At 37.4% G+C, this 23,162-nt stretch overlaps 1 protein-coding gene across 10 annotated transcripts in view; it reads left to right on the forward strand.

Moving 5' to 3' along the window:
* AFG2A (AFG2 AAA ATPase homolog A) overlaps positions 1-23,162 on the forward strand; it is a 379,428-nt gene that overhangs the window by 11,810 nt on the left and 344,456 nt on the right. For all 10 annotated transcript variants that reach the window (XM_070386484.1, XM_070386483.1, XM_070386485.1 and 7 more), the window contains exons 5-9: positions 217-858; positions 1,965-2,094; positions 2,353-2,409; positions 3,187-3,310; positions 5,805-6,060. In XM_070386484.1, coding sequence (XP_070242585.1) covers positions 217-858; positions 1,965-2,094; positions 2,353-2,409; positions 3,187-3,310; positions 5,805-6,060 — 1,209 coding nt within the window. The remainder of the gene's footprint in view (positions 1-216; positions 859-1,964; positions 2,095-2,352; positions 2,410-3,186; positions 3,311-5,804; positions 6,061-23,162) is intronic.

Raw genomic sequence — 23,162 nt, forward strand, 5'->3', positions numbered from 1 at the left:
CATACATGTATTGAGTGTAGGGGATCTCAGAGAATCATCTTTTCCTTCAGTCTCCAAATAGTGCTGTAATCTTAGGGGAGGAATTTTAGGTCCTCTGTTTTTCATCTTTGATTTAGTCTTTTCAGGCATAATTATGTTAATAGATTAAATTGCTATTCAAACTTTAAATGAATGGAAAATTGTGCTGACATATATATCTAATAAATTGTTTTCCAGATGGCAAGGTGGTTTTACCAGGCAACTTTCTGTATTGTACATTTTATGGACGACCGTGCAAGCTGCAGGTGTTGCGAGTGAAAGGGGCAGATGGCACAATGTTGAGAAGGGCTCAGAATGACTCTGACACTGCTGCCCAGGGAATGGCCTCTGAGCTGTCCAGCAGAGATCCCAGCACCCTGGATATATCCTTACAGCTAAGCCAGTTAGATCTGGAAGTGCCCCAACGGCCGGCATCAAGTAGCACTCCTTACAAACCAGATGACAGAATGATGAATAAAGCTGGTGGCATTTCGTCAGATGGTACACAGAATCCTGGGACTGGCAGTGGACGTGGACTAGAGGAAGTCACAGGGCTCTCGTGTAGTTTTGAGTCTGCCAGGGAAGGAAGTGAGCAACCTGTCAATGAAGAGAGATTGCTAAAGTCACCCAGCGTGGGAGCACAGAGCAACACCGATACCTTTTATTTTATTTCTTCAAAAACAAGAGTCAGTTTTACAAAGAACCGTACAAATTCAAAAGACCAAGCCAATCAATTAAAAGTAACTTATGACATGATAGGTGGCTTAAATAGTCAGCTGAAAGAAATTAGAGAAATTATTGAATTACCTCTCAAACAGCCTGAGCTTTTCAAGAGTTATGGTATGATTTTTTTCAGTGTATTATACCCAGAAATGTTAAACTAGAAAGCAGTTGGCTCATTGCACTTACCTAATAACTGTTCACCTTCTCTTCCTGTTTTTTTTTCCTGATTGGGAGGTGTGGTAGGAGTTGCGAGTTGTTTCGGGAAATGCCTTTTAATTGAGCCTTTTTCTATGCTCCGGATCTAATGCCTAATGCTCTGATGTGGAGCTGATGTAATAATCATAGAAATAAAGTGCATGATAAATGTAAAACACTTGAATCATCCCTAAACCATCCCAGTCTTCCTCCCTACCACTGCACCCCTGGTCAGTGGAGAAATTATTTTCCACAAAACTAGTCCCTGGTTCCAAAAAAGATTGGGGACTGCTGCTTTAGGGTATAATGTGAGTCAGTCATAGTCTTGTCTGTTTTAACTGCATACTTCCACAGTTGTTTGTATTGGATCTGGAATAAGTACCATGCTAGATTAACTGTAATGACTAAAAAAATAAACCAAACATTAAATAGTTTGGGTTTCTTTGTTAGGCAGTGTAGCTGAATGCAGATCTCTTTGTATTGAAACAAGTGCAGGGAGTGACTTGACTTTTAGAAAACTCAGGGCTTCTGAAAGATAATTGCCCAGATCCTCTGCATATATGTGGTGCATACCATGTCTTACTCCACTTTTTTGCTTTTTCCTTTTTCATGAATCTTTATATGTATCAAATGAACCCTTGAATTGACATTTTGCTGGTAATGCTTATATTCTCTGAGATGACTAGTTGGATGAAAACTGGGATTGGTGGCTTCTTTTGGATGTCCTTGTTTGGGTTTTGTTTTCTGGTCATTGGACAATGCTGTGTGGATTGGGGCATGACGATCGTGTGGGTATCCAACCAGTTTTTTACTAACCAGCCTGGCCTGGCTGGGTCTACACAGAGAGAAAAAGTCGGAGATGAGTGTTTAGGCTAGTTGGTGTGTCGGGGCTGGGGTGGGGGGAAGTTCTGACTCTTACTTTAGTTTTGATGAACATAAATTTATTTTATAACGCATGTTTGAAGTCATGTGACAATGCTTACCATAAACCTATTAATGCTGAATCCAGTGTGCTCTACTTCTTCTAGGAATTCCTCCCCCTAGAGGAGTGTTACTCTATGGCCCTCCGGGTACTGGAAAGACAATGATTGCCAGGGCTGTTGCTAATGAAGTTGGTGCCTATGTTTCTGTAATTAATGGCCCTGAAATTATAAGCAAGTAGGTGCATAAATTAAGAGTAAACAATATTATTAGATATACTTCTTAAATGTAGTTTTTAAAAAATGGCTAATCTGTCTGGATGTTTCACACAGAAATGTTAAATTTGCTTTTAATGTGTATAAAATTTAAGTTTAGAAAATAATTTTTTAAAGTAGTTTTAAGTATCCTGAAAATATTTGAAGTCAGATGAACTTTTATAGGCAGAGCTTTAAAAATGATAAGAGTTGGCCCTTAAACGTAATTTATTTCTTACAGATTCTACGGGGAGACGGAAGCAAGATTACGTCAGATATTTGCTGAAGCCACTCTGCGGTATTCTTTATTTTTGGATATTTAGAATTTTTTGGATATAGTCAAGGCTATATTAATGAAAGTAGAGATAGTAGCACTTTATATGAAACATGAAAAAATAGAACAAAAATATAGTTAGCACTGGAAGTAGATTATAAATTTAATGAGGTTCTAATCCAGTTCTATCTAATTTTATTTTAGAAACAATCTTTAGAAATATTGTTTTAGATAAATAAGTTACTAAATTACATAATATAATACCAAAAGGTACAAACTTTCAGTTATAAATCATAGAGATGTAATCTATAGCATGGTGACTATAGTTATATAAAGAATATATATAAACTATCTAAAGGAAATTTAAACAAATAAAGAACAAATAATAAAGAGCATTTCTTACTTTCTATCCCTTGAACTTTAAACCACAAGGAATAGCTTCACTGGCCTCAGTTTCTGAATTGATCAAGAGATAGCAATTTAGGGGGCCTTAGCGGGCAAGCTCTATCTGAGCATTCACTCTCATCTCATGAGCTATACAAGTTCTCAGTATTCTGCTTTTTGTTGAGGGCAGATCTACTAGCATGTGATATTGGTGACTTAATAATTGAGGCGAGAATTAATCTAAGATTTTTCAGCTTCATATTCTGTTGCTTTTGTCTTTGATACTAATTAAATTCTAAATTTGATGCATTGTGTTTCAATCAAAAAAACAATGTCAATGTTTTAATTGAAATGCAGCATATCAAATTTGAAAGCTAGATGTGTACTAGAGAATTCATTTTGCTTGTTTACTTTTAGGCACCCATCAATTATTTTTATTGATGAACTGGATGCACTTTGCCCTAAAAGAGAAGGAGCTCAGAATGAAGTGGAAAAAAGAGTTGTAGCTTCACTCTTAACACTGATGGATGGTATTGGTTCAGTAAGTATAGCACCAGTATTGATTTCTTTAGTAGGGGATATTTTCTTAATAATATGTAGGAGCAAAAACTATCAAGTATGTCTGAGTTTTTTGGGATCTCTAGGGCTGCAGTCCATGGGGTCGCTAAGAGTCGGACACGACTGAGCGACTTCACTTTCACTTTCCACTTTCATGCATTGGAGAAGGAAATGGCAACCAACTCCAGTGTTCTTGCCTGGAGAATCCCAGGGACGGGGGAGCCTGGTGGGCTGCCGTCTATGGGGTCGCACAGAGTCGGACACGACTGAAGTGACGCAGCAGCAGCAGCAGGGTAAAGGAAAAAATATTAGCTCTAAGAATTAGAGGACCAAGACCCATAAAATAATTTTCTCCAGTAATTTCTTAGTAACAGCAAGGACAGTATAACCTGGCAGTGTTTTTCTAGCATATAAAATTATTTACATTGATAAATTTTTTTTTTTTTTAATAAATGGTATTAACCTAAAAACCTGAAGTAAAAATCAGTAAGGAAAATTTAGCAGTTAAACTTAAGGGGAATTTACTAAGAAATTTCATGAGTAAATCTCATATAACTCTTGTAAAAATTAGTTTGGTGGGAGAGCTTTAAGTTTTGCAAGTGAAAGGGCAAAGTGAGAATCATGGGAAAGGTACAACATTTAAAAAAAAAGTTTACTCATGTTACCAAATTCTTTGTATATAGTGCATGCAATCTTATATTAATAAGAACTATGTGCTGATTATGAAAGGAAGATCAGTAGAACTAATAGGGAAGAGAAATGAAGAAAAAATTCAGACTCCTGGCAGGCATTTATCAGAATACACTTCTTACACAAGATTGTAAAGAACTCAGTTTTTAGAATCTTAATATATTAGAGCCTAAAGAAATTTTAGAAATCATGGAGTCCCACATCCTTTTGCACATTAAAAAACTAGAGAGTTGGAGCCTCTTGGTTTTACTGCCTATTGGTAGAAACTGAACATATGAAAATAACAAACTTTTGGTTATTATTTCTGTTACTTGCTTACCTGTGCTACAATTTCAAGAATAACCTAAGAGAAGGGTTGTTGCTTACGGCAGTCTGGATGACCACCTGGTTCTCAGTCTTAGGGAAGAACCTGGGTGTGATTATAATGTCCCAGGTTTGGACCTCCGCTTACAGAGCTTGGGAGGCTTCCCCAGTGGCTCAGTAGGTAATGAATCTGCCTGCAATGCAAGAGACACAGAAGAAAAATCCTGTGTACAGAGGAGCCTGGCAGGCTACAGTCCATGAGGTCACAAAGAGTCAGACACAACTGAGCACACAGCAGGCACACACTACAGAGCTGGAGGAGTCAGTGTTGTTAGTTTATTGGAGAGTTTATTAGTGGGGCTCTGAGGATAGGTCCATAATAACAATACTCTCAAGAGACTGATTCATAAAGTGGGACACCAGTTTGTCCATTTATAAGAGATACAATTGTTAAGCTGACCAAATGCTTTGTTTATAAACAACACTCTTTTCATCCTTAAAAATACATGTGGAGAGCTATGTTATAATTAGTAGTTTTTTGGTAAGTAGAAATCTGATAGAAGGCTCTGTGTTGGAGGATCTTAATTACTATGTCATTGCTATCTCTTTCTCTGCCACTGGGATAGGCCTGCTGTGAACTGATGTTCTTGCCTTTGGGCAGGACTGGGAGCAAGCATGTGACACTAATGTTTTGGCCTGGAAATGTTTAAGGGCCTATATTTTTGTCTTCTAAAGTCATAATTCGTAGATTCATTGTAGTCCATGCATTTTCTGTTGGCACATCCAGTTTAATTGATTAGGTTTAAGTTTTCTTACTTCAAATTACATTTCAGTTAAACTTGTCTCTGTGAGATTGCACTTAGGTCAGGTCATCTGAATAGAATGTTGGATAATTTCTACAGATGGCTTATTGTGATCATATTGTTCCAAGTTTTATCCTCAGGGTAAAAATCCATATGTATTCAAGGGTATCTGATACTTGGGTGTTGGTTATATTGTGTGTGTTTCAGGAATGTGAAGATTTATCAAAACAAAAAAGAAACAGTCCGTATGTATGAAGATTTCTTAGACAGCTGTGTAATAGGGCCTTGTTCTGTTTGAAGCACATGTAGATCATAATTTTAATGACTGTGAGTCATAATCTTAATTTCAAGTGGGGGAAAAGAACAACTTAAAACAGTTAAAACTATATGGTATAGAGTATAAATGTTATATAGATTGTTAGTCCTGAGAATTGTGTAGTTAAGATGCCAGAAGTGGGAGAGACGTCACTTACAATAGATGGAGAGTTAAGTATTGGAAACTTTCTAAGTGAAGGGGTATTTAGACTGAGCTTTGGGAAATGTGGGATGAATGATGAAATTTGAGAAAAAAGGGATAGGACTTTAGCATGAACAGTTAGATCTATCCTTGTCTGTATAACAAGTGCATTTTTTTTTAAATTTCACAAGAATATGTAATATATTTTTATTTTATTTTGTTAGGAAGGAAGCGAAGGACAAGTGTTGGTCCTTGGGGCCACAAATCGCCCTCATGCTTTGGATGCTGCACTCCGAAGACCCGGACGGTTTGATAAAGAGATTGAGATTGGAGTTCCAAATGCTCAAGACAGGCTGGATATCCTCCAGAAACTGCTTCGAAGGGTACCGCATTTACTCACAGAAGCTGAACTGCTACAGCTGGCAAATAGTGCTCATGGATATGTTGGAGCAGACTTGAAAGCCTTGTGTAATGAAGCAGGTGAGAGTGATTGCTATAGTGAGTCTGTACTGATGGATTTAATAACTCTGGTTTATTTACAAGCTGATAATTTATATCTAATTACTTTCCTATTGGAGGCAGCTAATTTTTTTCTAATCATAAAAATATATATGTTTTAAAAAATTCAGGTAATTCAGGAAACTGTAAACAAAACAAAACACTCTGAATCCTTCTTCCTAAAAATAACCACTGTTACATATCTTTCTTCCTAAGTACACAGATACACACAGACACGCACACACATAACTCAATGCATTAATGGCAATATTGATGGTGAAAGTGTTATTGATATTGTTCTATTAGAAAATAGGGAGAAGTGCTTGCTGGAGAATGAAAATTTTTCTTACAGGGCAGCTTTGTATTTGTTGAAGTGCTAAAAAAGTACTTAGTGAAACCTAAGAATTCTATACCTCAAAATAATGTGACAGTGATGTTTCAGTTTGAACCTGTATAAAGGCTGTTATTAATCAGTTGACTCTGACTTTAACCACAGCATAACTGTAGTTGCTTTGGAAGCTCTTAAGACCTTTTTTTTCAGGGTAATTTTAGCCATGGAAAATGTAATCAGATCAGAGCAGTTTTTATAGCCTATTAAAGTATTTGATGGGCTTCCCTGGTGGCTCAGACGGTAAAGCGTCTGCCTGCAATGCGGGAGACCTGGGTTCAATTCCTGGGTCAGGAAGATCCCTTGGAGAAGGAAATGGCAATCCACTCCAGCACTCTTGCCTGGAAAATCCTATGGATGGAGGAGCCTTATAGGCTACAGTCCATGGGGTCGCAAAGATCAGGCAGGTAAGACTTTACTGAAAATGTCGAATAATCTTTTGATTTTGTTGTTCTGAGAGTATTTATTTCTAGAAAAGGCATCTTTCCTAGAAAAGATATCTTTCTTCTAAGACTGGGTGTATACCTCATAGCATTTCTAGTTTGCCAGTAATTTTAGGTTCCTTAAATTTATTTTTTCCTCTAGTATGGACATATGTTTCTAAGTCCTTTTATATTTTGGAGGAATCTTTTTTCATTTGTGGCATTCTGTTCCAGTGTGTGACCTATCCAGTATCTTCATAAGGTGCTTTAAATAAAGTTTAACCCTTGTAGGTCATGAAAGAAATTGAATTCTTGAATTGGGAATTTAGTTTTTTGGCTTTTTTTTTACAGTTTTGGTACAGAAATATGGTAACTTTTATTTGCAAAGCTTTGATTCATAGTTAATCAAATTTACTAGGTTCTGGACTTTTATTAGTCATTTGATCTTTATAATCTGACGTAGGTGTGCAGGGAAACAGTTTTGAGAAGGAAGAATAGAAAAGATATTTGGAAGAGATAATTTGGATATATTAATTCTTTGTAGAAAAAATAAGTTTTAATTCACTCTATTTGGTCACTTTCACAATTTCCATTTTAGAGGACACACAACTAGGGAGGACTATAGGTTATGCAGATGACAAGGTAAATATGAACATTCTGCTGGTACTTTATGGTCTTGGACAGAGTCCCTTTCTGCCTAGTTTCTTGTTCTTCATAGCATTGATGAGTTTGATCATGAAAATGAATTCCCTGCTGATCAAGAAACAGAAATATTAGTGGTTTACTTTGCTTCCTTCATTCCATTAGGTGACAATGAAAAGTCTGTATTACTCTTTAAGCATTACTTTGTACTTGCTTATCTAGGCAAGGATTCATTCTTCAGCATCCTTTTTCAACTTTCTAATAGATTTCATGCATTCTAGAAGGTTCTGGGATTCATGCTGTCTAGAGACATACAATCTGATGAAGGAAAAAGATCTGTAAAGAACTATACAGTGAGATAGAGCTTCCCTGATGGCTCAGCGGTAAAGAATCCTCCTGCCAATGCTAGAGACGTGGGTTGAATCCCTGGGTCTAGTAGATCCCCTGGAGAAGGAAATGGCAACCCCACTCCACTATTCTTGCCATGGACAGAGGAGCCTGGTGGGTTGCAGTCCAGGGGGTTGCAGAGTCAGACATGACTTAGTGACTAAACAACAACAACAGTACAGTGAGATACATGCTCAAAACTAGGGAAAAGTGATATGGTAACTCACATACCAGATGTAAATAGGATCATCTACTTTCTAGTCACATACTAGATATAAATAGAAACCCCGCCCCCCGCCCCCCGCCAAGAACTTTAGGAAGATGGCAAGAAAACTTAATTTCTACTGCTGTGTTACATTTAATTGAAAAAGTTGTGAAAGGGTCAGAAGGTAGGGTAGGGAGAGAATGCTTATTTGAAGATATGTACACATAAAAAGGATGTATGTACATGGCATATACAAGCAGTAAATAAATATTAACTGCTGTTAATATGACTTAATGATTTCAAATCATCAGGTATTTAAACTTACCTTCTGTTTCCCCTAATCTAGCAATACATCAGATTTTGAGAACGTAATTTTAAAAATGATTTAGTCTCAGAGCTAAAGTGTCCAGTAGGGAAAATAATGTGGTTTCTGTATACTGTCTTAAATACTAGCCTGTGTTGTATTACATAATGTTGTTCTCTAATTTTATGTAGAGAATAAAGCTTAAGAACAGTGTCCTAGAAGTTTTGCAAGGGATATTCCTAAAGAGGCAGCAGGGTGGGGAGTTATAGTAGAAAATGGATTTTTAGTAGAAAATACCTTTAAGATCAGACTTGTGGTCTTGGGCAAGTTCTTTACCTTATCTGAACCTTAATTTTTTTCCATTTGTAAATTAACGGAGTTATGGTAGATGATATCTAAGTACCCTTGTACATATGACATTCCCCAGATATAAGAGAACAAGAAAGAAATGGAAAAAGAGGGAGGGAGGAAAGATAGGAAGGGTAGAATGAACTTAAATAAGTTTGGGTAATAAATGGGTAATAACCTGGAAATACCCAAGTTACACAGTAAACCTGGCCTGACCTCATGAGCTACTTGCATATACCTGGCCTTTCCATGCTTCAATGTCATCTCTTTTATACTTGTTTGCCTGAATTTAACTGGTTAGTCAGGAATTTTTCCTGCACTGTCCTTAGAAATAATGCTACAAAGCAGACTAATACAGATTGTGAAGTCAACTGCCTTTTCTCATTGAAACAGTTTTATAGTTTCTGACTAAGGATTTGAGTAAATTATACATTTGGTTAATAGTATGACTCAGAAGGGAAGATAAAACAACTCAAACTCTGTATGCATTAAAAATAGTGGAATTATGGTCCAAATGCTATAGAATGGGCATATCTTACTTATCAAGGGCATCCCTAATATGTGCATTGAGCATAGGAAGAAAAAACTTAGCCATATGGTAAATTTGATTATGTATTCTCCTGTGAAGAAGGCTGAGCGCCAAAGAATTGATGCTTTTGAACTGTGGTGTTGGATAAGACTCTTGAGAGTCCCTTGGACAACAAGGAGATCCAACCAGTCCATTCTGAAGGAGATCAGCCCTGGGATTTCTTTGGAAGGAATGATGCTAAAGCTGAAACTCCAGTACTTTGGCCACCTCATGCGAAGAGTTGACTCACTGGCAAAGACTCTGATGCTGGGAGGGATTGGGGGCAGGAGGAGAAGGGGACGACAGAGGATGAGATGTCTGGATGGCATCACTGACTCGATGGACGTGAGTCTGAGTGAACTCCGGGAGTTGGTGATGGACAGGGAGGCCTGGCGTGCTGCGATTCATGGGGTCGCAGAGTCGGACACGACTGAGCGACTAATCTGATCTGATCTGATTCTCCTAGTTCTAAGTAAAAAGAATTGAACATTTAATGTTTCCTCCTAAGTAAATGCAAATTTAGAGAAGTTATTAGGGTAAAAATTGAATGGCTCTTAGTCTTTTTAAATGACTGCCTAGAAAAGTTTGAACTGGTGGCCCTCTCTTTTATTTTACTATAGTAAGTGTCCTTGGACAGGTAGAAGCGGTCACAATTATTACATTGAGCTTAGAATTACAAAGTTAGAATCATGATTTTTTACAAAAAGAATCATGGTAAAATCTTAATATTTAGAGGCAATATTAATGATTTCTAGTACGAAATAGATGCCCAATAAGTATTTGGGAAGTGTATGTGAAAACCAGGAGACATAATGAGACATAGTTACCGCTCTACACCTCTTGTGGAAGTCGCTCAGTCATGTCTGACTCTTTGCGACCCCAGGGACTGTACAGTCTGTGAAATTCTCCAGGCCAGAATACTGGCGTGGGTAGCTGTTCCCTTCTCCAGGGGATCTTCCCAACCCAGGGATGGAATCTAGGTCTCCTGCATTGCAGGCAGAGTCTTTGCCAGCTGAGCCACCAGGGAAGCCCATGGATACTGGTGTGTGGGTAACCTATCCCTTCTCCAGGGGATCTTTCCAACCCAGAAATCAAATTGAGGTCTCCTGCATTGCAGGTGGATTCTTTACCAGCTGAGCCATCAGGGAAGCCCATAATTACTGGAGTGGCTAGCCTGCCCCTTCTCCAGGGATCTTCCCTAAGTTGGGAAGATCAAATTGGCGTCTCCTGCATTGCAGGTGGATTCTTTATCAGACGAGCTATTAGGGAAGCCCCTACTCCTCTTGGTAGGGTAATAAAAACATTTATTAATCTCAGAATTGAGTTCAGTTTTGTCTTTAAACTCCTGGTGAGTTTCGTCTCTTCTTGACCTCTGGCGCCTTCAAAAATCCCTGCTCTATGCTAAAGGAACAACTCCAGGTGATTATTGCTACCATCATAGGTAGCAGTAGACAGACAAGGAAGTGTCTTGTGGTGCTTTAAATGTGTGCTCAGTCGTGTCTGACTCTTGCAGCCCTGTGGACTGTAGTTCTCCAGGCTCCTTTGTCCATGGGATTTTCCAGGCAAGGATACTGGAGTGGGTTGCCATTTCCTCCTCCAGGGGATCTTCCTGACCCAGGGATCAAACCCGCGTCTCTGGTGTCTCCGGAATTGGCAGATGGATTCTTTACCATTGCGTCATCAGGGAAGCCCCCTTAAATAACTACTGCTGTTTTTTGTATAGTTCCAGTCAATTTTGGGTTTCCCACTGACAAGATTTCTCAGGTATAGTTCTGACTGTGGATTTAACTACATCTTGGTTAAAACCAATGCTTTTTAGGAGGCATTTTCATTGTTCACCAGTTGGGTTGTGTTTAAGTGGACAGCTTCAAAATTCCCACTGGCGTGTGTAGGAAGTAAGACACCTTAACCTCCAAATTCGTGAGGACGGAAAATCCAGATCCAGGAGATGTATTCATCGGTAAACAAGTTAATTCTTCCTCTATTATATATTCTCTTCTGCAGAATTCATTCATTTCACATGTTCTCAGTTCCGGACAGATCACTTGGAGTTGAGGTTCTTAAACTTTATCATGCATCAGAATCACTTGGAGAACTTAATAAACTACAGTTTACTAAGATGGCTGGCTGTGCACTTTTCCCAGAATTTCAGTTTCAGTAGGTCTGGGCTGGTGCCTGTGAATTCCTAACATGTTTCAACTGCTGCTGATGCTTTCGGTCTGGGGACCACACTTTGAGAGCCACCGACATAGGTCATTGTTGCTTAAACCTTATCATGCCTTAGGTTGACATACATGCTCCCTTTCCATACTTGATTGAATAAAGAAAGTGGGGAACTAGAATCAGTGTTTGTAATATTTCCCAAGTGATTTGAAGTAGCCAGTCTTGTACTTGCTTGTGAACAAGAATTTGTATTATTAGGCCAGTGTTTCTCCTGTGTTAAACTTGTATATGAGAATTAGTTGAAGAGCTTATTAGGACACAAACCTGGGCTGCATCCTACTGGTTTAATAGGTCCAGGTCAGGTACAAGAATTTGCATTTCTCTCAGGTTACAGCTGATACCAGTGCTGCTATCCCAAGGGCTATACTTTGAGAACCACTGATCAAGGCCCACCCATCTCTCTGATTTTTGGAGTTCCTCTGTAACGGATTTAAATAACTGCATTAAGTTTAGGTTATATAATTTTGACTCTTTGACTGATAGTGTTGAGTTTCTTCCTAGAGTTTTTTTTGTGATAGTGATCTACTGTCCTGAACCACTATGTCATTTCTTCTAGAAGATGAGTATTCAGGTTTGTTTTGCAGGTGTGTATAATGGTTTTGAATAAAACTTTAAAGTGCAAAATAATTCTATTCATAGATTTTTTGATGATGGCCACTCTGACCAGTGTGAGGTGATACCTCATTGTAGTTTTGATGTGCATTTCTCTAATAATTAGTGGTGTTGAGCTGTCTCTCTATGTCTTTGGAGAAATGTCTGTTTAGGTCTTTGACCAATTTTTTGATTGGGTTTTTGGTTTTTGATACTGAACTGCATGAGCTATTCATATATTTTGGAGATTAATCTTTTGTCAGTTGCTTCATTTGCAAATATTTTCTCTCATTTGAGAGTTTTTGTCTTGTTTATGGTTTCCTTTGCTTTTAATTAGGTTCTGTTTATTTTTGTTTTACTCTAGGAGGTGAGTCAAAAAAGATCTTGCTGCTATTTATGTCACAGGGTGTTCTACTTGTTTTCCTCTAAGAAGTTTGTAGTGTCTGGCCTTACATTTTAGGTTTTAATCTGTTTTGACTTTATTTTTGTGTATGGTGTTTGAGAATGTTCTAATTTCATTCTTCTACATGTAGCTGTTCAGCTTTTCCAGCACCACTTGTAGAGGTGTCTTTTTCTTCATTGTGTATTCTTGCCTTGTTCATCACAGATTAGGTGACTGTAGGTGCGTCTGTTTATCTCTGGGCTTTCTATCCTCTTCCATTGATCTATATTCCTGGGTATATACCCAGAGAAAACCATAATTCAAAAGATACATGCATCCTAATGTTCATTGCAGCACTATTTACAATAGCCAGGACATGGAAACAGCCAGAAGTCCATCAAAAGAGAATGGATAAAAAGATACAGTACATATATACAATGGAATATTACTCAGCCATAAAAAGGAATGAAACTGTGCCTTTTGCGGAGACATGGATGGACCTAGAGCCTGTCATATAGAGTGAAGTCAATCAGAAAGAGAAAGACAAATATCCTGTAATTTCACTTATATGTGGAGTCTAGAACAGTAATACAGATGAACTTATCTGCAAAGCAGAAATAGAGACACAGATGTAGAGAAACAAATGTGTGCATAACAAGAGGGGAGAGGAGGTGGAATGAATCAGAAAATTGAGATTGACATGTATAGACTACTATGTATAAAACAGATAACTAATGAGAACCTGCTGTATATCACAGGGAACTCTACTGAATTCTCTTCAGTGATCTAAATGGGAAGGAAATAACAAAAAAGAGGGGATATATGTATACATATAGCTGATTCAGTTTGTTCTACGGCAGAAACTAAAACAACATTGTAAAGCGGCTGTACTCCAATACAAATTAATTTAAAGTAACAGGTAAAATGAAAATAATTCTGAAAGCTAGAAAGCCACAATTAAGGAAATAATTGAGGGTTAACAATGAAGAATACAAAGAAGAATATAGACGTGTTTTTCCTAGAACATCTGCTTGTTTATGCCTTTCGGACATACATGTTCTTTGCGTTTTTTGTGTGTTGGCTGCCTGATGGTTTTCCTTTTTTCTGAGCTGGCCTCTTAGTTGGGGAAACTCTGCTGTTTTTAACAAAAGTGATGCATGGGTATCTAGTCATTGCATACATTGAAGTGATTCAGAATTAATAAAACTGAAGTGAACTATGTTCCTGATTGCTTTGGTAATCATAAGGTTATTATTTGTGGTTTATTAATACAAAAGGTCAAAATCCTTGTAGTATATATGTTTGTGCATGGTTTTCCAGAGGACAGAAGATTTGCAGTCTGTTCCAGAGTTTGTGAGAGTGATACTGCATCTTTTGCAGTGTGTATACTCTCAGCTTTTCTGCTCTTCTATTCTAGTGTTATTGAATATTATCCATATTTTTAAACTGTGTCTGTAATGAATAAGAAAGTTGGAAATACTACTGTAGTGTTGCTTTCAACACTTGTATCTTGTTTTATCTGAGCAGATACAGTGTTTGATGTTGAATGCTGGGTGTGAAACTGATTTTCAAATGTTATATTTTCCGTATAATTAATTTTTGAGCTAGAGTGTGGTTTGATAAGTGGTGACTTGTCCAAAAGCCTAATGTTTTGTAGTTCACCTTTTTAAGCAAAGAGCAGCTGCATTTTGAAACGTTTTATCTCAAGCAGACAAGCTGTTTTAAAAGCTCAACTCTGACACATCTTGACATTTAATGTCTATGTTTGTATCTGTCCTGGGATTAGGCTGCCTTTCTAATTAATTAGTTGCATAGCCTTTTATTAATTCCCTCAAAATTTATAATATTTTAAATTAACAGCATAGATAAGCATACCATGCTTTTTTAGAAAACATGAGATGTTAATTATGCAGCAGAGACATGAATTATATAAACTCTGTTGAATGTTAGAGGATGCTTAGCAACAGTGTTTTCCAAATGCAGGGATTTATTATAAACTTATCCTTCTAAGGCTGCCTGTGCCATTTCAGGAGAGTGAATATAAATAGAGCTTGATTTCTTCAAGAAATGGACTCAGTCATTTTGTTTACAGTGGAAGGAAGCATTCGCTTCACATCTCTAAGAATTTATCTTTAGCATCCTTGTTGATTACACATCATTTCAACATATTCATACCAAATGCTTGGGCCTTGATAAGATACCATCACAGAACAGGAAGAGCTAAAACTCTTATTTAAACAATGGTTTTGTCATTATTACACTTACGTAGGTCTAGTAAAAATACTGAATCTAAATTACTATAACATAACTTTTTTTTGAAATGGAAAATTTTATCTGTCTTGTGGTGGAGTTCTGAGATATTTATAGCTGTTAATCCTCCCACCCTTCACTAGCTTGTTTTAATAGGAATTTATGGAGGATCTTCTCCATCCAGTCCAGCTCTTAAGAAAGGTTCTTTTTCTAACATTTTCCACCATTTTTTTGAATTCTGCTAATGTAATTTTCTAAGTTAGAATTAAAATATTGATACTGTAAAAATTCTGTATTTTTAAATAAATTGCAGGGAAATAGTGGGGCTTCAAGGAAAGCCATGGTAAGCTCTAGTTTCAAATACTAACACTACCTCCTATCAGCTGAGTCATTGGGCAAGCCATTAACCTCTTGAACTGTTCTCTCACCTGCTAAATAGGGATAACATTTTTCTAAAGAGTTCTTACAAGGTTTAGAAGTATAGCCTGACAGCAGTGTTCGTGGTTTATAGAGGCTCTTGGTAGGTGTCACTTTCTGTTTTTGGAAAAAAAATGTTTTGTGTGTATTTATGCATTTCTCTGGTAGATGTTTATTTGAATTTTGACAGTATTCTTGATTTTATGAAGTATTTGTTACTCTAGTACAAGAAATCTCAGGGAAATATAGCACATTCCATTCTCTTCTAGAGTACTGATTTTTACTGAATCTGGATCAGTTAAAGTCTTGCCCATCAATAGAAATATGCAGACTAGACTTAGATATGGCTTTTGGGGGTGGGGAGGGGTGCCTCCCTGACAGATGTTCTTGCTGAATGTGAGAGCTCTCCTGTCAAACACAATCAGAGTCACAATCTCTTCCCTCCCATCCCCACTTTGTCTCACAAGTGAGTCCACTGTAGGCCTGCGGTAGAGCAAAAAAATAAAATTGATGTATGAATCACGATTGTCACTCTAATTAGCATTTTATAAGGGAGCCTATCTTTACTTATTACTGTAACTGGATAAATAGGCAGTAATTATGTGGTATAATATTTCATATTGCATTGAATTTTCCCCTCTGGTTTATAACTCTGAAATATAGTGATAGTTATATTTGTGATGTTGGAATTTTTCCTACTGCATAAATATTATGGATATTATATAAGAAGTGGAATTTTTTTTGGTCAGTGATTTGGGTATCTTAGTATTACGTTTGCTGTTCATTTGAAATGACTGGAGTTGAATGGTTTGTTTTAGGAAAACAGGTGGTAGTTTAAATTCTGGTTAAGCTCTAAGTGATATATACCATTTACTTCACTAATGGAAAATTTTCTGAGTTGCCTTGCCAAGGCTATAAAAGTAGAAAACTTGAGGAAAGGTTTTCTTTCTAATTAAAACAATTGCGAAAATAAAATCAGTCTTTCTAAATGGAAGTTATTTCTAAGAGTTATTCTTGACTGCTTTTTTTGTTACTCTTTATCAAACCCAGTTAGCTCTTTTTCAAGATTTATTCAGAGTTTCAACTTTAAAAGATTTTTTTAAACATCATAACTGTTTTGATTACTCTTGTCTGGACTGTAGAGATTTTTCTTCCTGCCCACTCTGTCCTCCACACTCTGTCCTCCACCTTCTATCACTTTTTATTCTTCACATTGTCTTAGCTTCAGGACTTTAAATTGCAGGTTTTGGAGTTGAGAGTTTTGGTTGGATACGTGGGTCAGCAAGTTCTTAACAGTTAGATGATGACTGAAGCCATTGAAATGAATGAAATCACTTAGAATGAGCAAAGTTTATTCATTCATTCATTTCTTGAGTCAGGCACTGCACTGGGTGCCGAGGCTACCTCAGCAAGTAAGAGAGAATTGGACTCTCCTCATAGAGCTCACTGGAGAAGGCAGTGGCACCCCACTTCAGTACTCTTGCCTGGAAAATCCCATGGACGGAGGAGCCTGGTGGGCTGCAGTCCATGGGGTCGTGAAGAGTCAGACACGACTGAGCAACTTCACTTGCACTTTTCACTTTCATGTATTGGAGAAGGGCATGGCAACCCACTCCAGTGTTCTTGCCTGGAGAATCCCAGGGACAGGGGAGCCTGGTGGGCTGCCATCTATGGGGTCGCACAGAGTCGGACGGACACGACTGAAGCAACTTAGCAGCAGCAGCAGCATAGAGCTCAGGGTGCACAGGGAAGTGCAGCAGTGTAACAGGTGAGATTATAATACATTTGTGTTGTATTTGTGAATGATCAGGGGGTTTTAACATGCTAATGAAGAAAGAAGGGATCCTGGGGACAGATCACCACTCAGAGGTTGAATTGTTGGGAAAAGTGGTAGGAGACTGAAGAATGGCAAGAGAGGGGGAAGAGAACCCAAAAAAGTGGTGACTAAAATGAGGGTAGATTCCAGGGAGAAAGTAATTAGAAATAATATATTATTAGTTACCACCAGTTGAGTATTTAGTGTGTCAGCCATTGTTTGAAGTGCCTTAACACTTGTTAATAATTTCTTACAGCATCCTTTATATGTTTATCTTCATTGTATAGGTGAAGAAACTTAGTTCAGAAATTTAGTTACAGAACTTCACCAAGATCACCCAGGAAGTAAATAGTGAAGCCAGCAGCAGTATAGAGACCACAGGGATATCAAGTGCTTAGTACCTGGAATGTCATGAGGTCCTTAGAAGAGAGTGGGGTCCTGTGGCTCGCTACTAGATTGCAATAAATTGAGGGGTGATTGAAAGTTGAGGGAAAAGGGACAGTGATTGGGAATTTTTTTTCAGTTTTAATGGTGTGTTATTTAGAGTTTTTGTACCTTCCAAAAAAGAGATAAATATAGCTGGGTTGCCCGCCCTTTCTGCCCCCTTTTCTCAAGTCACAGTCAGACCTGGCTCTATCCCTTCATTATTTTCTTAAGTTCCTCTCTTCCATGGGCCTTGCCCTAGTCCACCAAGCCATAGATCTTCAGCCTTTGTTGGCATACAAACTGTGCTCTAATCAATTGTCCTTTTTTAAAAAACTCTACATTTTAATAGGGTCGGTAAGCCAGGTGAGTAAATAATTTGACATCGAGAATTTGAAACTAAAAGCTGTATTTTTAGGAAAGTTTGTTAAAACCTGGGACTGGTGAAGTGAATTAATTCTGATGTTTTATGTAAAACTAGAAGACTTTATCCAGAATCATTTAGTACATTCCCTAATTTCACAGATGAGGACAGACTATGTGACCAGTCAAAGCTCAAGCAGTTAGTGAAGTCTTGGCCCATAATTTGGGTCTTGAGACCAGGGTGCTTTTCATAGTGCCATTATTTTAAGAGCAACTTTTAAAAGTGATAGGGGATTCAGAATAGACTTGGCTTCTGCAATCAGTTTAAGTTATATCAATCATTTGTAATATAAATAACACAAGAACCACAGTACCCTCTTTGAGAGTATTCTGTTTAACTTCTTTTCTATGAATAAGAAGTGAGAAATGGAACTCTCCCAGTGATATATCGAGTGATACTTACCACCTTGTCTATATTTAATACTGAGTTGAGGGAGAATAAATACTCCAGATAAAACGTTTACTGGAGCTCTACTATTTTGAGGAAAGTTTATTTTAAAAAAAGAGACTTAATATTTTGTTACAGTTGCTCTCAGACTTCATATTCCTGAGTATACTACTCAGAAGTTTTACACATGACTTTTAAAATTCAAATCTGAGATCCAGATGCCTGTGTTTCATGTTGCTTCTTTATATAATTGTCTGTAGGGTAGACAGTAATTCTAAAAAACATTATTACTCCTGTGATCAATTTAGTTTTCAAGAAGGAACTTAATTGCAGTCTCAAAAAATAACATTATTATTTAGCAAGCATAAATTGTAAAATTGTAGGATGCCATATGCTCGGCACAAGATGTTTGTTGATTGAATATGGAGCATATGGTTTTGAAGAGCATGAATTTAGAGTAATTACTCTTGTCCAGAACTGATTATATCTGGAGAGTGATGTGGGTCTTACAGAGAACATGTCATATTACTGGAAAGAATGTGTTGGCATTAGGCTTGCTTGGGGCATTTTGCCTTTTTTCCTCTTCCTTGCATCTTGTTTTCCATTTCAAAACTTTTGAGATCATTAGAACATAAAATAATGAAAACAAAATGACACATTTAATTATCTACACCTGTTTTTTGTTTCAAAGTTGTGTTTCTTAAGAACATAGAAGTATTGCTTCTGTTTTTGTTTATATTTTTAAAATCAACTAAACTTAGTAAGGAAAGGAATTGTCATAGATTGCTTGCCCTAAGCTATATTCCTTGATGATGTACATGTGTCCATTTGCTCCCGTAGTTAATTATTTACTTCCAGTTTATAAAAATATATGTATTTTTCAAATTTTAATTACTTAGCATAGATTTGAGTATGGCTTCCTTAAGAATGGTGATGTCTAATAATTTAAGCTTAGCATCATAGAATTTTAAAGATAAAAAAATAATTTAGAGAAAATATATTTTTTTCTTTCCATGTAATAAATGAGATAACTGATGGCCAGAGGAACAAAGTTTTATATGTAAAGTGACACCTGAGCTGGTGACAGATCTAGGACCATGGAAGACTGGTTGCAATAATATGATAGCTTCAGAAATTTTTAATTTTTCAAACTCTGATATACACTTAACATATAATTCATATAAATTCTGTTTCAACTTTATATTGTTTTCAAGAATAGCATTTGTATAAAATACAGTACCTTTATATAGAGTATAGAAACATTGAACTTCATATTGAGAAAGAATCTGAAGGCCTATGGCTAGAATTTCCAGTATCCCCTGTTAGGTTTTGCAGATCTATAATCCATCTTTCAATTTTCCTTTTCTGACAGTCTGCCCTTTATTTTCTCACATATCTGCAAATGAACAGAGTTGGATTTAGGTTTATTTAGAACATGTTTTTTCTTTCTAAGAATGAACTCTATAAGGACAGAGATTTTGTCTTTTATTGTTCTTCAGGGCCATGTAATCTCTAAAGCGTTATGCTCATTCTTGTCCCTAGGCCTTCATATATGCTATCATCTGAATACTCCACTGCCTCTTTGGCCTCAATTCCCATATTATCAGTTTTTCATCAGTTCATTTTTCAGGTCTAATTACTTGAGCTTGTACACAGTTTTAGTCTCTCTTCATTTGTGAAATTAAAGAATTTACTGAATGATTTCTGTGAGAATTACCTAACTCTAAACTGTCACTAATGCTGCTAAGCTGAGTTAGATGTCCCTGACATGTTTTTGTGCTACTTTGTTCTATGTCATTGTACTTGGCACGGCATATAATAATAACAACTTCTTTTAATATGTCTTCTTTATTAGACTGTTAGCACTGTGAAAGGTTTATCTACCTTCTTGCGCTTTTGTATTATTGCGTGAAAGAGCTCAGTACATTGCTGGGTAAGTTAAATATGCCTAGGAGTTTCTCAGTGAATATTTTGAAAATATAAGTAGGGTTAATATTGAAAAAGAACACTGTGAAAGAGTAACTTGTAGTCAATGGCTATATCTTCTCAGTGGCTTCATGACATAATATTTTATGATTTGTTTTGCTTTAATATGAATAGTACTGAATTGGCAAGTAATACAGGTCCAGAATAGAGATTCGCTCATTGAGAACTGTTCTTTAAAAATACTTGCAGATTAATTAACATAGGGAATGCTCTCGTCTCTCAAGTCCAGTTCTTTTCTCCCTTTTTTGTAGTGTCTTTATTTATAATTTTTTTCCCTTTAACTTTACTTTTTTAAGTATTCTATTTTTTAATAAACTTCTTCCTGAAATATATATAGAAAAATGAATAAACTGTAAGATCTATGCATTTTCCAAAGTGAATGCATGTATGTAATCACATGAGTGTATTTATATAGGTAATTGGATATAAAGCATTATTAGTACCCTAGAACTTATATCAAATTTTCTCCCATTTACTACTCCTCACTTCAATCCAAAAGGCTTCTAACACCATAGATTAGTTCAGCGTGATTTGTGCTATCTTCTTTCACTCATTATGGTTTGAGAGCTTCATCATTTTATTCTGTGTATCATTAGTTCATTTTTATTGCTATATTTTATTGTATAAGTATTGTGAATAATTATGCCATCAATATTCATGCACATAGTTTTTTGGTGCGCAAATGTACAGATTTCTAGTTGCATTATATCTAGGGTGAAATTACTGGGATATGGAATATGTGTATGTTCTTGTTAGTAAATGCTGTCAAAACTTTTCTGTAGTGATTGCATCAATTTACTCTTCCACTAGTAATGTGTGAAAATTCTAGTTTCTTCTCATTCTTGCCAGCATTTGGTGGTTTTTTTAACAGAATTTCATTGTGATTTTATTTCTTTGATGCTGTGTTGAACACTTTTTGATATATGTATTGTCCATTTAGATATCCTCTGTTGTGACATGCCTACTGCTGTGCTGTGCTTGTTGCTCAGTCATGTCTGACTCTTTGTCACCCCATGGACTGTAGCCCTCCAGGCTCCTCTGTCCATGGGGATTCTCCAGGCTAGAATACTGGAGTAGGTTGCCATGCTCTCTTCTAGGGGATCTTCCCAAGCCAGGGATCAAACCCAGGCCTCGCACATTGCAGGCGAATTCTTTACTGACTGAGCCACCAAGGAAACCCTGAAGTGGGTAGCATATCCCTTCTGCAGGGGATCTTCTTGACCCAGGAATCAAGCTGGGGTCTTCGGCATTGCAGGTGGATTCTGTACCAGCTGAGCTACCAGGGAAGCCCGTGACGTGCCTGTCAAATATCTATTCAATTTTTCTATGCTGTTGCTTTTAAAGAAATAATTCCTCTGTTTATAGTGTCTTTGAGGAATAGAAGTTTGTAACCATATCCATTTATTTTGGATATTATTATTCATTGTGTTCTTTGCCTCTGTTCGTTTTCATTATATTTTATCTCTGTTAAAATTTTCACTATTCCTCCATTCTGTTCCTGAGTTCATTGAGCATCTTTATGATTATTACCTAACTCCCTATTGAGTAGATTGCTTATCTCCCCTTTGTTTAGTCCTGTTTCTGAGGTTTTGTCTTATTCCTTTGTTTGGAACATACTCCTCTGTTTCCTCATTTTGCATATTTTGCTGTTTTTGTTTTGTTTTTCCTGTGTGTCAGTACAGTTGACAATACAGGTCAATTGTATTGAGTGATTTTGGAGAAGTGGCCTTTTGTAGGTGACGTTCTCTGGGGCCCAGCAGCATACTCCCCTATAGTTACTAGAGCTATTAATACATGCTTTAGGGTGTGACCCCTATGTGGGCTGCACAGGTCCCCCTATTTTGGTGAGGCCGACTGCTCCTGGTACACTAGGAGACAGAGCTGTCCCCAGATCAGTTGCCAGCCAGTCCCTCTCTCATGAGTAGCTGCTGGCCTGCTGGTATGTGCAGTTGGGTTCTAAACTGGCTAGCTATGAAGCTCAGAATATTCTGGGACTGGAGATGGTCTGCTCACAGGCAGGGCAGGATCCTGGTGTGACTGGGCGTCCCAGGAGGATAGGGTCTGGTGCTGGCCCACTAGTGGGTGGTAAGTCCCTGGCACTAATATGCTAGAGGAAGGACTCCACAGTAGTGCTGGCAAGCACCACTGTCCTCATGATAAAATGAGCTCCTAAAAAATGACTGCTGCCAGCATCTGTGTTTCCAGCAGAAATTCCATTTGCCTTCCACCTTTCTAGAAGGTTCTCCAAGATTAGCAAGTAGATCTGACTCAGGCTCATTTGAAATTACTGCCTTTGTACTGGACCCATACCTAACCCTTTTAAGAGCAGAGTCTCTGTTTTGTACAACCCTCTGACTCTACTGTAGAGAAGCCCAGCTGGCCAGATGTTCTTGGGGCTTGTCTTCCCTTCTCAGTTAGTGCAGGATCCCCAGGCTGGGGAGCCTGGTGTGGGGCTTGGGCATCTCACACCTTGGGGAGAATTTTGTAACTATGATGATTCTTCTGTTTATGGGTCACCCTCCTAGGTGTATGGGTATTAACTATGTTGCATCTCTGTCCCTCCTACTGCCTCATAGTTCCTTCTTTTTATCTTTAGTTGTAGAAATCTTTTCTGTTAGTCCTCAGGTTGTCCTCATAGATAGTTGCTTTGTAAATAGATGTAATTTGGGTATCCTTGTGAGAGGAGAGGAGTCAGAGTCACCCTATTCTGCCGTCCTTGTGACACCCTCCCTAAACTCTAGGCTGCTTTATTCTTTTGCCTTTTCTGTCTCCTCTGGGAATTACTAATTTTCCCTTGCTATCCTCGTAGATGTGAAGTTTTTCCCCAGCTCTATGTTCTGTAGTTTGTATTTGAATTTGTAGAGGTTTTGTTGTTTTAAAAGTATACATTTATATTATAATATTGTGTATGCTTTTAAAAA

The sequence above is a fragment of the Bos mutus genome, chromosome 17 (genome assembly GCF_027580195.1).
Source record: "Bos mutus isolate GX-2022 chromosome 17, NWIPB_WYAK_1.1, whole genome shotgun sequence".
NCBI classification, from domain to species: Eukaryota; Metazoa; Chordata; class Mammalia; order Artiodactyla; family Bovidae; genus Bos; species Bos mutus.